This window comes from Macaca fascicularis, chromosome 2, assembly GCF_037993035.2.
Source record: "Macaca fascicularis isolate 582-1 chromosome 2, T2T-MFA8v1.1".
NCBI classification, from domain to species: domain Eukaryota; kingdom Metazoa; phylum Chordata; class Mammalia; order Primates; family Cercopithecidae; genus Macaca; species Macaca fascicularis.
In genome coordinates this window covers 107,214,526-107,231,133 of record NC_088376.1, presented here as the reverse complement: position 1 = coordinate 107,231,133, position 16,608 = coordinate 107,214,526, and the positions used below count along the sequence as shown (strand labels likewise).

At 43.2% G+C, this 16,608-nt stretch overlaps 1 protein-coding gene across 32 annotated transcripts in view; it reads right to left on the bottom strand.

Annotated features, from left to right (window-relative positions):
• The window catches only part of TCAIM (T cell activation inhibitor, mitochondrial), an 82,817-nt gene that overhangs the window by 7,700 nt on the left and 58,509 nt on the right, over nt 1-16,608 (bottom strand). For 26 of the 32 annotated variants that reach the window (XM_005546827.5, XM_074031853.1, XM_065540466.2 and 23 more), the window contains 4 exons: nt 16,420-16,511; nt 12,592-12,824; nt 11,849-11,980; nt 3,816-5,833 (listed from right to left, as the gene is read on the bottom strand). In XM_005546827.5, coding sequence (XP_005546884.1) covers nt 5,593-5,833; nt 11,849-11,980; nt 12,592-12,824; nt 16,420-16,511 — 698 coding nt within the window. In that variant the 3' untranslated portion in view covers nt 3,816-5,592. Of the gene's footprint in view, nt 1-2,715; nt 2,816-3,815; nt 5,834-11,848; nt 11,981-12,591; nt 12,825-16,419; nt 16,512-16,608 lie in introns of those variants that run through there. The other 6 variants (XM_045386407.3, XM_074031871.1, XM_074031865.1 and 3 more) reach the window with 3 other exon arrangements.

Genomic DNA, 16,608 nt, shown 5'->3' with positions numbered 1-16,608 from the left:
TGCTCATGTGTTGGGGCCACAGAGAGGAACGGGGCATAGAGTTTCAGCAAGGAGCTGGACATAGGCGAGAAGCAGTCAAGATCAGAGGGACAAGAGGGTCCCGTCACCTCCCCGATTGCCCAGGACCTCACTGAGTCCTCACATGCATGACAAGATCTGTCCCACCAAGTCACAGGCAAAACCCCTCAGCTCTGCCCCAGTGCAGGGCTGCAAGTAACCCATATCTCCTCTTGAGGCCTCCTGATAGGATGACTTCTGCAAGCTCATGCCATCCTAACAGGGAGAGCTGTTCCACACCCAAGTTGAGAGAGCGCTGGGTGAAATCAGTCCCAGGTACGCACAGCCTGGAGCTGCTCTCCAAGGACCCCTCAGCCACAGAAGGCACTGGTCCTCCTACAGTGCTGCCCCACCCCCAACACCGCAGCCTCCTGGGAGTGTGGTCGGGGTGCCCTCCTTCGGGCTCTGCCCTCGCACCCACTCCTACACAGCTACTCTCCCTGCCGGCCGCCCCAGACACCAGATTGGTTTGGGCCTCTGCCTCCACAGGCCCAAACTACCATCTCTTCTGCTCCCCAGAAGCTGTTCCCAGCAGACAGGCCATGTTCCCTCTTCATTCCTCAACACAGAGGGCCCATCACAACACCCTCAGCAGATGGTAGAGCTCCCCATGCATCCTCTTAAAGAGGCTTCACCATTGATGGCCACAAGCCCCACCATGACCTCCTCCCAGGGGGTGAATTTTCTTACATGTCTCCCACCACAGCAGCGACAAAATAAATCATAAAAGCAGCATCTGTTAAATTGTCAGCAACATTTCCTACTAGGATCAACTCTCGGAGTGAGCAGCATATTCCATTAGATGGATCAGTGTAGGGGTTAGCAAGCGTTTTCTGTAAAGGGCCAGATGGAAACTCTTTAAGGCTCTGCAGGCCACTGAGTCTCCATCACCACATACTCAAACCCTCCCCTGTAGCAAGAAAGCAGCCCTAGACAACATGTCAGCAAATGAGCATGGCTACGTTCCCAGAAACCTTTCTTTATGGATGTGGAAGTTTGCATGTCATGTACTTCTCATGTGTCACAAGATAAGATTCTACTTTCCATGTTTTCAACCATTTAAACATGTAAAAGCCATTCTTAGCTCATGGGTCACACAAAAACAGGCAGCAAGAAATCTCGTTTTTAGACCAGCAGCAGCTGACCCCTGGATGGAGCATTAGAGTTTGGGTGCGCGTCCCACCCCACGGCTTCCAGGAGAGGGAGTGCAGGCTGATGCCACCTCCATCCCCATCTCTCTAGGGGAGAAGGCGGAGCTGGTGCTGTATGAAGTTTGGCTGCAGATCCTGGGCCAGCACTACACCATGGCCTTGGAGGACAAAACCAGCCCTGACTTCTGGGCACTTCAGGGGCAGCTGACGAGATGGTTGAAGTGGCGGGATGAAGTAGGGAGGTCAGGGAAGAGGCCTTGGAAAGATGGGGGATGACTGGACAAGACTTTGTTAGAGCTGTGACCCTCTTCATCCTCTCCTGATCCCCCAGCTGACCCTTGTCCTCAGACCTCTACAAAACTTTGTCCAAGTGGTGGTGGAGGAATCTGGTGGGTTCAGGGTGGCCCTGGGTGGCCCAGGGCTCAGACCTGGGTTCTGGGGTTGAGGGCAGGAGGCTGGAAGAGATGACCTCCCTTAGTCCCCTCAGGCTGCCCAGCCCCCTGAAGTGGGATGATCCTCCCACCAGGCTGGATCCACTGACCACGAGAGTGGGTGCCACCTTCTTCAGGGCGGTGCCAGCCCAGGCTCTCATGTGGGACTGTGTGCGCCAGGGTCTGCACATCCTGGGGGATGCAGAGGGCCTCTTGGTAGAGATGGTCATCCCAGACCTCAGTCAGTACCTCCTTCCCTCTGTAGGCCCCCTCCATCTGTCCACCTGCCTCCTCCCTTGGGCTCACTGCCTCTGCATGCCCTGATCTGAAACCTGCCTCCCCTCCTCATGGAGCCCGTGCAGATGCTCCTAGCCCCAGCTCTCTGGTCCCACAGCAACTTCTGGGCCCAGATTCTGCCTTTTCAGAAGTCTGGGAGGCAGGGCCCCCGCCTGGCCATAGCCTTCTTGGTCTGCTCTAGGCACTCCTAGCCCCGAAGCTGGTATTTTAAAAAGTGATTTCTGGATATTTAGAAAGTCATCCGGTGTGAGGAGCTGGGAGGGTCCAAGGATAGAGCCCACAAGAGGAGGAAGATTGAAAAGGGGTCAGAGTGGGAGTGGGGGCTGTTGAGGGCAAGGCCCACCCCCAACCCTGACCCCCAAACCCAGCCACAATGCCAGTCAGCCTCAGGCCAGAGGGTGTGAGCAACGGGGGCCCTGGCTGCTCTACAGTGGATCAGAGCCACTGGGTGTGGGGGGTCTTCAAGGGCAGGTGTGGGGATGCCCGGGCAAGGTAAGGCAGGCTCCCAGGGCAGAGACTGAGGCTGACCCCTGCAGTCCCTGTACTGCAGCGGGGGAACACAGGGATAGGCAAGGGTCTTAACCTAGAAAGCCCCAGCAGCTCCTGTGCCCATCAGGACACCGTTGAGGCTTGGTGGTGGTGGAACCCAGGAATGGTGTGTTTGAACCCACGATCTGGAAGGGGAAGCCAAGGACAGTCCTGGCCCATAGGCTCCCCTATCTGCAGGCAGTGGGCCGGCCCAGTGAGGGGACCCCAAGAGCCTAGACCATGAGCTTACCTGGCCAAAGACGGCAACCAGCACCAAGACATCAAAGAGGGTGGGTAGAAAGGTCATCACATCGGGGTTGACTGCAGTCAGCACCAGGTTCCTCTGTACTTCTGGAACACACAGGCCTCTCCTTCCTATCCCTGAAGTGCCCCTGCCCCCACCCCAGCACCCCGAAGACCAGCCTAACAGATGCACTTGTCCTGGGTCAGCCCTGCTGTCCAAGCAACTGCACATGTTTTAATAAACTGGTTATCAGACTGCTTATGACAGGTATGAGGGTGGTCTTGGAACAGGGTGGGCACTTCATGGTTAGCCAGTTGCCAGGCCTCCCTGGATGCCTCTGTGGCTCCTGTACCTTGGCCTGTGGGTGGGAGGTTGCCAGGACCATGGTCCCCTACAGAGGAGCCTGCGGCCTTGGGGCCCATCAGTCTCCATGGGACTGATTTGATCTGCTTGGTTTGTTGCAGGGAAGCCTGGGCAGAATTCTCCAGGGCAGCAGGGGTCAGGGCGGCAGGCTCCATGAAAGAGGTCAAGTTAGCATGGGGGACACAGGGGCATCAGGTTGCTGCGCCAGTGACCTAAGCTGGAGGGGGTTAACTCTGGGGACCTCTATCTGTGATATACACTTACTCCCTAGAGATGCCAAAGGTGAGCTGGCCCTTGAGATAGCCCTGGTCCCTTTTGTCCCACCTGGCCACTTCTGAAAGCCCACCACCCTCTTATTAGCTCAGGAAGGCTGCCTGGAGGTGGAGTCCTTTAAGAGAAAGGAGGAAGTAGGGCCTGGTAAGAACCTGTCCTAGGGACGCACATATGCTTTCCTGCCGTGACAGCCTGGGCAGGGGAGTGCAGGCCTGTTTCTCCCATGGGACAGGCCTGAGCTAGAGCTCAGGTCCCTTTGGAGACCACTTCTCACCCGAGACTTTGTAGAAACAGTGAGAGGGGTCTGCTCCTGTGCCAGCTTTCAGTGGTGGGACAGAATTTTCTCTTTCATGTTAGAGTGGGAGAGGAAGTCAAACAGGCATATACAAGTACCAATTTCTTCTAATTTCCTATTATACTGCAATAGTTCTAAAACTACTAACAGTTGGGTAACAAGAAAAAGAACAGTTATCTGGTTGATGTATTCTTTATTATGTAACAATTATTTCTGAGACAAAATCCAATTCAAACATATTACTGAGGATTCTATATTAGTATATTTTGGAAATGGTATAATCCAAACCTGATTTTCTAATATATTTTCTTATATAACACTTAAGGAATTTTTCACTCCCATTATTTGGCTCTGGAAAATCTTTACAGGAAACATTTGTTACACTAGAAATCAAAATTTAAGTAGAGTTGTTAGGCACAGTTAAAAGGGATGATATACACAAACTATAATAATTACAAATCAGTACTTCTTTTGAATATACATTTGAATGTAAAAGCTTTTAAAATAATCAGTGTCTTAGATAAATCTGCAAGAACTGATTTTAACATCTCCTTTACTTTCTAATGCTTTTCAGAAAAAATTCCTTTCTGATTCATTCAGCAGCAAGAGCCCAAAAATGGTGTTCCAAGCCAGGATTCACCTTGTCCTCTTCAGAAATGACCTGAAGAGCTTTTGGATTGGTTAAAAATATTGCCTGATGGAATCTTAGGGTAAACCCGAAGAGCTAAAAGCACTGAATCCAGAGATCAGGTCTCTCGGCCGTGCTGGGGACACCATCAACCACTTGGGGTTAAATTGTATTGCTATGAATAAGAGGTGACTCTGAGGGGCTTTAACCAGGCCGGAGCTAATGAAAGGGTTTCAAACATCAGTAAGAACAGGAAGATCAGGGTTGAGAAGAGTGACAAGAAATCTGGAATGGTCTGAACCATTTTACACTTGATTCTATTTCTTAGAGCTCTTTGGGAAACAGGCAAGGATTTTCCTGGATAGTGTTTGCCCATGAAACAAATGAGTCATCTCGCTAAATGATTCAAAAACATTTCCTGTTGGTTTCATACTACTAATAATTATAATATTTTAATGGATAGGAGAAATTATGGGTTTAAAATTAAATTCTCCATTAATGCACATTTTAATAAACTGGTTATCAGACTGCTTATGACAATGTCAGTACCACATATTCAACTGCTTTTAGTCCTTCCAGTCTTTCTCTTGGGCATAACTGGTAGTTATCTAATTTTTGCTACCTATCAATCACCTGTTTTGGACATTAACTGTCAATTACTGGCTGCAAAATATGTGTGTGCATATTTACATGAGATGTAACTATACAGATGCATGTTGAATTGCAGACAAGAGTTCCATTATTTCAGAGCTATACTCTGAATGTGAGACCTTTGTATTTATACACACATACCTCTCCAGCCCAACCCAACATTCATTCATATAAAAATATATGACTATTGTAGAATCCTTCATTTACATATCACTAAAAATATGTTCTTTCATTCTAACATCTTTTTATCTACCTTTGTCAACCAACATCATAAGACTGGGATATAAAATCTTTTTATTAGTTACTTATTTATTTCAAATTATTATTATTATTTTTTGAGACAGGGTCTTGTTCCGTTGCTCAGGCTGGAGGGCAATGGTGCCATCTGGGCTCACTGCAACCTTGGCCTCCTGGGCTCAAGTGATCCTATCTTAACCTCCCTAAGTAGTTGGGACCGCGAGAATAAGTCACCACGCCTGGCCTATAAAATCTTTTTAAAACACATTTCCTAGCAGAAATTAACTTTTTTTTTTTAAAAGTCTACTTTTAAAGCAGCAGTTAGAAACTTTGTTCTTATGATATGTAAATAATACTGTTATATCAAACTGTGGATTTAAATATTTTTAATTTAAGTTCCTTTCTTATCTCTTAAAAAAATAAAACAGATTTCTGTGTTACTTAATGGCTTCTCCATTCTTCCAATTCCAAGGAATACAAAGGTCTCCATCTTGCATAACAGAGTAAAAATGTGAAATGCAGAGGTGCATCCCATGTAGGTAAGGCAGTGATTGTTCTAGAAGTCTCTTACAACAATCCACCATTTGTGTACTAGAAATGCTGGGCTCTTTATATAACTTCTCCAAAGAAAATTTCTTTGTTGATGCCTGTATCAATTCATTTTCAATAACCTTTAACCTATTATATAGAAAATAAAAATATTGTCATAAGCTATAACCAAATAAAAGAACACATAATGTAAATATATTCTTACATATTGGGGCCATAACTCACAACACCGAAAATGCCACCCACAAAGGCCAAATTATACGTTTGGAAGACATGCCAATAGCCATCATGTGTTAAATCTTTTGAGTTTCTGTCACATGGATCTCTAAAAGTATTTGGTAACGTTTTTAGCAGTAAAGGGCTAAAAATAACATAAAATTTAAAAAGCTCTTATATTGCCTTACCTAGCAGCTGTTAGTGACTGAAGGAAGCAGAAAATGAAGACTATAAAACCCCTAGTTTTAGGACCCACCTAAAGTTTAACCCTTGGGCAGTAATGCTGTCTAAAGATTTCCCAGATAAAAGCAGACTCACGGAAAACCAGGACCCTGAGGAGGACAGGTTCTCTTCACTCTTCCTCTCCTACCTCACCAGTCCTCTGTCTGTTCCCTCCCCTCTGCCTGGGGTTACAACTCTCTTATTCCATCAGGGGCTTCAGTTCAGATCTACAAAGTATACAACTCTAGGCAGAACTCAGTGTCTCAAATACTTTCTCCCACAGGTGGCAAGTGCTTAGGGATATGGTGTTTTGATAAGTGGATTCAATGCGCTACATCTAGACCAACACATGAGTTACTCAGCAAGCCCATTTAACAACATGAATAAAGCAAAACTGCCATGGTCGTGTCCCTGAGCCAGTCTATTTAAAATACTTCATTGGTTTAAAATGTCTAAATATCTTACATTTAATTACCCTTAAACTCTGCATAGAAAAGTAGGTACTATAAAATTTCCATAAACTAGACAGTAAAAAACAGAAATGGTCATAGCAGTTAGTTATCCTGGCCTATAATACTGATCACTTTCTCAAGTGCTGTTTGCTTTTTCTGTAAGATTACTCTCCTACACAGTGCTGCTTAGAGATTCAAGCAGACAGACAGCAGTCAGGGCTGATGGTGCTGAAAATGTTTCACAGCTGGGCCTGCTTCTAATCTCTCCAGGATTAGACAGAAAGAACCCTTAAACTTCTATCAATAGGAGGGGATGAGTAACTTTTTCTGTAAAGGTATTTTTCACTTGTCAAGAAAAGATATTAACAACGATGCTTAGAAATGAGAAGCCTTGCAGTGTGACCATGTTACTGCATAGTTCTCCAACAATATATCTTTAAAATCTGGGCAAGACTCTCATTCTCATTCCTTTTAGAAGCTTACAGTCTCATCCTAGGGTTTCCCAGACCCATGGGTCACAAGCTTTATACAGGAGAACCCATCAGTTCTTCTGAGGTGCAATCTTAGAAAAGCATTGAGAAGGCAGCCCTTGTTAAGGTTCCCCAAGGCTGTCCCCTCAACAGGAAAATAACATGTACAAGTCTTTCCTCATCCTTGGGTGCCTCTACAGTCAGCAGGAATTTTTTTTTTTTTTTTTTCCTGAGATGGAGTCTTACTCTGTTGCCCAGGCTGGAGTGCAGTGGCGTGATCCTGGCTCACTGTAACCTCTGCTTCCCAGGTTCAAGCGATTATCCTGCCTCAGCCTCCCAAGTAGCTGGGATTACATGCATGCACCACCACGCCCGGCTATTTTTTGTATTTTTAGTAGAGGCAGGGTTTTGCCATGTTGGCCAGGCTGGTCTTGAACTCCTGACCTTAGGTGATCCACCCCGCTCAGCCTCCCAAAGTGCTGGAATTACAGGTGTGAGCCACCGTGCCTGGCCTTGAGATAGGGTCTCGCTGTTGCCCAGGCTGGAGTATCAGTGTCATGACCATGGTTCACTGCAGCCTTGACCACCCAGGCTTAGGCAAACCTCCTGCCTCAGCTTCCCAAGTAGCTGAGACTACAGGTGCACACCACCATACCCAGCTAATTTTTAAATTTTTTGTAGAGATGAGGTCTCACCATGTAGCCCAGGCTGGTCTTGAACTCCTGGGTTCAAGTGATCCTCCTGCCTTAGCCTGCCAAAGTGCTGGGATTATAAGTGTGAGCCACCATGCCCAGCCTTTAGTCACTGTTTCTACTACATGCATCAGAACTACTTAAACATTCCTCTATTACTGTACATTTTGATTGTTTCCAACTTATCTAAGTGATTTTAAAATTTGAAATATATGATACAGAGTAAAAGGAAACATCTGAGTGGGTTACTACAAAAACATAAGTGGGGAATGCCCCTGCTAGGGAGAGCTGGCTGATCCTCAGGCGCAGTTTACTCTGGGTTGTTACCACCCTACAGAAGAACTGCGAACTAGGCTATCACCAGCCTCTAAAGGACTGGGGGCTCCACAGGCAGCAAACACTGTCTACATGCCAGCCAGGCAGTGCCAAGAGACAGGACCAACCAGTCATACAGTTTTGGGTTGTACATACCAGCTTAGAAGAGTGTGCGCTTCCCCCCCCCCCTTTTTTTTTTTTTAACTGTTCAGCAAGCTGAGGGTCCTGCACAGCTGCTACTCTGAGGACCCTGTGAGCATGGGTGGCCTCTGGCTCCTTTTCTTTTGAACTAGAACAACTGAGAGCTTTAACTCTTTTTTATTAGGTTGGTGTAAAAGGAATTGCAGTTTTTGCCATTTTTTTTAATGGCAAAAAACTGCAATTCCTTTTGCATGAACCTAATAAAATAAACTATGTTTCCACTTAAGAATCTACCTTGTAAGTTAAAAAGTATCTGAAAACCACTCTCTAGGAACATGCTTCATGGAAGGAAAGAAGTTAGTCTGCATCACTGCTCTGCGAATATAATGAAGGTGTCTTACTAGGGCAGGGACAGCAGAGCAAAGGAAGGAAAGACAGCAAAGGCGAGGAGAGGCTCCTGGGCCCAGAGTCAGGGGCACAAGGATGATGACTGAGCAGGAAGGAAGGCTGGGACTAGCAGCAAGTGCTTCCTCTCCTTGGGGGCTAAGTATAGGGATGAGGACTCTGGGGCCCAGAGCCAGAAAAAGGCTAAGGAAGCAGGTGAAAGGTCAACGGGTATTTCCTGAAGGCCCCCTGTGTGCCAGGCACCCATCCCAGTTGGTACCGGAGGAAGCAAAATAGACTGAAGTCTGCCCTCAGCGAGCTTACCTTCTTTTGGGAAGGAGAGAGAGAGAAAACACATTAATAAGGAAACAGCAAATTTGTTGAGGTGGATGGAGAAAGGCAGGCCGGCTGAGGTGGAGAGGAGAGTACAGCAGAGGGTGGGGGCTCCATGCTGCAAGTTGTGTGGCCAGAGAAGGTGGAATGTGAGCAGGGCCTGAGGAAGCTGCAATTTCTGAGGAAGGAGGACCTCAGGCTGGGGGAAAGCACACAGGCCCAGGAGCGGACACATGTCAAGAGTGCTCGAGGAGGATAAAAAGGCTGGAGCAGAACGAGTGAGAGGAGAGTCCAGGAGCTGAGCTGAGACAAGCAAGGGAGTGGGCAGAGGGTCTGTGGGCACTGGGCAGAGAAGTGACAGCTCTGACTAGGTTCCCACTGCTGCTCTGATGAGAGTCCACCGCGGGTTGGGGAGGTGCTGAGTGTGGAAGCCTGAAGACCAGACAAGAGGCCATCACAAAATGATGGAGGCTCAGACCAGGTGCAGCAGGAAAGGAAAAGAGAAGAGGTGAGTTTCTTTCCGGGTCTGCTCTGAAGGTGGACTGGGGTAGGGAGTGAGACAGGGGAGAGGAATCAAGATGACTCGCTGGTTTTTATTCGCCTGAGCAACTGGTAGGACGGAACATTCACAAATTGACCTATTTGAATGTTTTTCTTTTTACTTTGCTTTCTCACAATGTAATAGCATTACTCAAAAGCTATAAAATGGTCATAGAGAAAAAGAGAAAAAGCAGCTGATAGGTTATAGCAAACAAAATCATCAGTCCTAATGATTAACAGTTGGCTAGAATTGCTCTTGAGGGTTAAAGCAGACGTAAAATTGAGAAAAGAAATAGCACTAACAAATACTTAACAGCCAATCAAGAGGTAGGGTGTGATAGGATCTGGCCTACTGAGTTGTCATCAGTTCTATAAGGAAAACAAAAGAGATGCTGCTCCTTCATTTATTTTATACATAAAATGATCTCGTTGTCTCTTGCTAAAAGAATGGCTTCCATGGTTAGTTGCCATCCCTTCTATTTATTTATTTTTCTGAGACAGAGTCTCGCTCTGTCGCCCAGGCTGAGGTGCAATGGTGTGATCTTGGCTCACTGCAACCTCTGCCTCCCGGGTTCAAGTGATTCTCCTGCTTCAGCCTCCTGAGTAGCTGGGATTACAGGTGTGCACCACCACGCCTGGCTAATTTTCATATTTTTAGTAGAGATAGGGTTTCACCTCAAGTGATCTGCCCACCTCGGCCTCCCAAAGTTCTGAGATTACAGGTGTGAGCCACCAAACCTAGCCTCTCTCTACATTTAAAATTCCTGGCTTTTAAAATGAGCACTTTGTGGAAACTGAACCTCAAATGAACAGTGAGGCAGGAGAACTGCTTCCACTGGCACCCTGCTAAACAACCAGGTCCCATTACCCTGTCCTCCTCTCTTCTCCTTGAAACTTCCCTCCATGGACATGTGGAATGGCATTCTCTCCAGCTTCCATCCTGTTCCCTGCGGTTTGCCTTCCCTTGTCTGCTATGCTCCCAGGTGTCAGCTTTGGCTTTTCCCACTGGATTGTGGTGCAGCTACCACTGGCAAATTTATAGCACTCACATCTCCTACTAGAAACAATTCCAGGAGGCAGAGATCATGTCTAAGTCTTTCTATCAATGGCATTGATCTCAGCTTTGGGCACATAACAGTCATAGTAAATGATGGCTAAGTAAATGACCTCATTTCTTCATAGGTGATACATAAAACAGTATCAAGCAATATCTTACCACCTACAAAACAGGAAACTGTTGGCTATAATAGGACTCCTTCAAAGATACAAACAACATAAAAACAACACTGCTTAGGAACTAAAATGATACATTGTTTTTTTTTTTGAGAAAGGATTTCATTATGTCACCCAGGCTGGAGTGCAGGGGTGCGATCACAGCTCACTGCAGCCTTGGCCACCGAGGCTCAATCAATCCTCCCACCTCAGCCTCCTGAGTAGCTGGGACACAAGCAAGTGCCACCATGCCTGGCTAATTTTTTCCCCACCATATTGCCCAGGGTTTCACCATGTTGCCTAGCCTGGTCTTGAACTCCTGGGCTCAAGTGATCTCCTTGCCTCGGCCTCCTAAAGTGCTGGGATTACAGGCTTGAGCCACTGTGCCCGGCCTAAAATGATTTTTTAAGGTTTCTTCTCAACTTAATTAAAATGCAGATAAAGTTTTCTTTATATCAACAGTTAAAAGGTTTATTATTTTTCTTTCTCTCTCTCTGTCATCTAGGCTGGAGTGCAGTGGCGTGATCTCGGCTCACTGCAAACTCCGCCTCCTGGGTTCAAGCCATTCTCCTGTCTTGGCCTCCTGAGTAGCTGGGACTAGAGGTGACCGCCACAACACCTGGATAGTTTTTGTATTTTTAGTAGAGACGGGGTTTCACCATGTTGGCCAGGCTGGTCTCAAACTCCTGACCTCACAAGTGATCTGCCTGCCTCAGCCTCCCAAAGTGCTGGGATTACAGGCGTGAGCCACTGTGCCCGGCTTAAGATGGTTTTTTTAAGGTTTCTTCTCAACTTAATTAAGATACAGATGAAGTTCTTTTTATATTAACAGTTTGAAATCTTTTAAGCAATATTCTTGTTAATCAAGAAATAATCAATATTTTTGCTTGTTGTCAGTCTTTTCCATCTGGAAAATTCCTTGCTGATATTCTTATTTTTCATTCTGCTCCTGAATTGACTTTTATATTAAGAAGCTGAACTTCTCAAACTGAGGTCCATGGTGGTAACATAATTTAGGTAGGGAATAAATAAATATGGAATATCTACAAATTAGTCAATTTCCTAAGCTTCATACTGTTTCCAGGTCCCATATTTATGAGTTCCAAATATCTGAAGTTTTCAGTTAGACTGAATGATCTGACTTTACAGAGGACTGGCAGTACTTACTCTTCCTTTCTTTTCATGTTCTCTCTTGCCTGCTGAGCTTTGGTGAGAATAAACCACTGGAGATTTGCTGGATCACAGAGTGTTGGAATATTAAAATGCCCGAGTTCATGCAAGCTTGGAGCATATCTGTCACTGCAATAAAATATACATTAAAGGAAAAACCACTGACCCTCTCCTCTCCCCGACCAGAGAAAATGTTTGATTAGTCCTCAGGAAAATAATAAAAAAAAAATCATCAAGAAAAGCCACCTCAAAAGTGCAGCAACTTAAAGCTTTGCTGCCCCCAAAGACACACTTCTTCAGGATCACGACCTACTTGCAAGCCCTCTGACCTTCCTTATCTGTTACATGCAAGGGGTGACCTGCTGCACAGTGAGGTTGTCAGAGCTAAAGACAGAATGCATATAAGTACCCAACACAGTGCTCGGCAAACAGTGTATACACCACAAATGTTGGCTACTGATTTACTATTAGTTTAATCTTATAATGTTTTCCATTGGATTGACTTTGCCCAGTAAATCTGCTCAGCAATATATTCAAAGAATGTTCTAGACACTAAATTCTTCAATCCTCCCATGCTGGCTTTTCTAGAGTGTAGAAGAGAGTTGCTAACACAAGTAGTGGCATTTTCTTCTTTAATTCTTAAGAACTACCCATTGAAATACAAAACAATTTAATGCATTTACACACACAACCCACCTAGACGAAGGAATAAAAGTAATCCTTCTATCTTAGATATTTACCTGTTAAGGATCATTTGTAAACCACGCAAACTTCGAGGGTGAAATGGTATCCTACTTTTCAACAGTCTATTATAAAACACATCAAGAAGAGAGTAATATTCTTCAAGTGTCAATACTGGCTGTAATTCTTCAATATAAACAACTTGTATGCCACCTAAAAGATAGCTTATTTGGTCTTCTAAAATCATCAGCCTCCTCTGAAGGTCAAAATAACTCGGCAATCTTTCAAAAAGCTACAGTGTTAACAAAGGGAAAGAAACAATTAGCTTTATGTTACTATAATTTAATTTTAGAATTCCAATAAATGGCATTAAGACATTTTTAACAAGAAAATGATTTTCATTGAAGGAAAGTTCAAGTAAGAGATAAAAAAAAAACCTTAATTGAATTCTGGAAATATTAATATTCAAAACAAGCCACTGTAAATCTTTGGGATTTTTAGATGGGAATTTGTAAAGTTCCAAAAAAAAATATGCTCCAAATAAAAGTAAGTCCTAATCCTAAGCACTATTATTTAAATATTTAGGTAAGAATCTTTAATTAGTTTAGAATTATTAAATGGTACAATAAAGGTTCTGGAAATAAAGTGTATGTATTTCAACTCAGTCTATTCCTTCAAAATTTACTTTAAAGTAACTAAACTCAATTAAGTGCAATAAATATGATTGTGCACCTACCATATACGTAAGCACTGAGTTGGGCACTTGAAGGGTACAGATTGTAAGAGTTTGTCCCTGTTTGGTTGGCACTCACAGTTGGGGTACAAGGAAACAAAAATCCGAATTTAGCATACTAAATGCCAAATCAGGGTGAGTGGATACAGAGGAGGTTCAGGCAAAGGTTTCTAAGGGAGTCTAATTCGATCAATCTTAAACATGAAGTAAGATTAAATGGCACGTGAATGTAAGGGCTGTTTTGGGGGAAGGAAAAAGAGCATGTGCAAATATGGAACCATGAAAAGGAGCAACATGTTTGGAAACAATAAGGAGTTTGGTATGGCTGGCATGTGACCTGCTGCGAGGGAAAGGAAAGAGCAAGGCTCAAGGGGGATGTAAGGGCTGGGTCAGGGAAGGACCACTAAGGACTTAAGATTTTCTATTAAAAGCCAGGGTCTTTTAGAAGAGTTGGAAGGCATTAAAAACTCTGCTATAATAAAAGCAATAGCTGCATAAAAATTCTACAAATTATTTATAATCTACTTTTAACGTCTTGTGGAAAATAATTTTACTCCCTATTTTTCAATTTTTCTATGGGTTACTCATGTATATATGGTAACTACATTTTAAAAACTTTTTGTTTTGACATAATTCTAGATTCATATACCTTTAACTTAACAGTACATCTTATACAATTATTGGTATAATATTACAACCAGGAAATTGACATTGATACAATTCATTAATCTTACTCAGAGGTCATTAGTTTTACTTGCATGCATTTGTGTATTTTTCATATGTGTATTTACTTTATTATATGTGTATGGAGCCATGTGACACTGCTGCAGTCAAAACACACAGGAATTCCATCATAGGGATCCCGTTTATAGCACTGACACCTCTGCTCCCCTCTCTCTACTTCCTGGCAACCACGAATCTTTTCTTCCTTTCTATCATTTTATTATTCCAAGGATGTTATATAAATAGAATCAAACAGTTTGTAACCTTTTGAGACTGACTTTTTCACTCAGCACAATGCCCTTAAGATCCATCCAATTGCTGCATGTATCAATAGCTCACTCCTTTTCATTGCTGAGTAAAATCCTATGGTAGGGATGTACAAGTTTGTTTAGCTATTCACACACTGAAGAACATTCATTTTTTTCCTAGTTTTTGGCTATTATAAACATTCATGTACAGGTGTTTGTGTGAACATAATTTTTCATTTCTCTGCTGTAAATACCTGAGGGTGACTGCTGGGTCATGTTTAGTTTTGTAAGAAACCATTATAGTCTTTTTCCAGAATGCCTGTACCATTTTACATTCCCATCAGCAATGCATGAATGACCTATTTTTTCTGCATTCTCACCAGCATGTAACTATTTTTCATTTTAGCCATCCTGGTAAGTGTGTAGTGATAATGCACTGTGGTTCTATCTATCTATCTATCTATCTATCTATCTATCTATCTATCTATCTATCTATCTATCTCCCTCCCTCCCTCCCTCCCTACCTATCTAATCTATCTTTCTATCTTTCTATTTATTTTGAGACAGAGTCTCGCTGTGTTGCCCAGGCTGGAGTGCAGTGGCACAATCTCGGCTCACTGCAACTTCCGCCTCCCGGGTTCAAGTGATTCTCCTGCCTCAGCCTCCCAAGTAGCTGGGACTATAGGCGCCTGCCACCATGCCCAGCTAATTTTTTTTTTTTTTTTTTTTTTAATTTTTAGTAGAGACGGGGTTTCACTGTGTTTACCAGGTTGGTCTCGAACTCCTGACCTCGTGATCCACCTGTCTTGGCCTCCCAAAGCACTGGGATTACAGGCGTGAGCCACAGTGCCCGGCCAATGAATATGTTTTTATGTGCTTACATGTCATCTGTACATTCTCTTTGGTGACATGTCATTTCATGTCACCGTTTTTGGTTGCATTGGTTTTTTTAGTAGCCCTTTTTAGTGGGTTTTTTTTTTTTTTTTTTTTTTTTTTTTTACTGCTGAAGTTTGAGAGTTTTAGATTGCCCTTTTTTTAGTTGGTTTTTTCTTTTCCTGCTGAAATTTGAGAGTTTTGAAATATATTCTAGATATAATGTCTTTGTCAGATATGTGGTTTGCAAGTATTTTCTACCAAATAAATATTTGATTTGAACAGACGCTTCACTAAAGAAGATATGTGGATGACAAATAAGCACATGAAAAGATGCTCACCATTATTTATTATTAGAGAAATGCAAATTAAACATTGAATGAGATTGTACCACAGAGCTATTAGACTGACTAAAATTAAAAAGATGACCATAGTTAAGTGTTGGCAGTTTTTTAAAAAGTTAAAATACTCTACCATATGATCCAGCCATTCTATTTTAGGTATTTACCCAAGAGAAAGGAAATATATGTCCATATATTTGTACACAAATGTTCATAGCAGTTTTATTTGTAATAGTCACAAAGTGATACGACCCTATGTCCATCAACAGGTGAATGAATAAACAAACTGTGGTATATTTATACAATGAAATAGTACATAGTAATAAAAAGGAATAAACTTTCAATACATGCAACAGCATGGATGAATCTCAAAATGAGACAGTGAAAGAAACCAGACACAAAAGTTTGCAAGCCCTATGATTCCACTTACATAAAACTCCAAAACTAAGCTATAGTGACAGAAAGCAGACCAGTGGTTGCTTGGAGAGGGGGTGGTGGGATAGGAGGGAGTGTTTACAAAGGGCCATATGCTCACATATATGCCCAGGTGTTGGATACATTTGCTATCTTGACTGTGATAATGGCTTCATGGGCATACATACATGTCAAAATACCAAACAACACACAAGAAACTTGTGCAGTTTATTAAATGTCAGTTATACCTCAATTTATCTGTTAAGAACAGGTAAAACCAAACAACAGAATATAGGCTTTCAGGCTGTGCTTCAGAAAAGAATGCAGTATTACCAGACAAAAACTGCCTTAAAAATCAGTCTTCCTTCTTAAGTATGTTAAGTATATGATATTTCAGCATGTGATCTGAAAACAGCTGACACTATGATTAAAAACATTAAAAAACAAAAACAAAAACAGAACAAAATTTTTTTTTGGTTCATTAACATTATAGCATTGTTGGAAATGAAAGTATATGAATGACAAGAAGTTTTTAATTTTAAGGCTCTTTCTTACTTTTGTCCAGTGATGATGGACATCCATTGTTCCTAGCATCACATGGCCCACTGCACTCATGCCAGAACGGTCTGTAAATATGATTGTACACCCTGATGATAAAACACAAAACCTTTGGTCATGGTCGAGGTGCTTCATTCTTTCTGCATTGTGCCAATAGTGTATAAACTCAGGATTAAATTCAGTAGA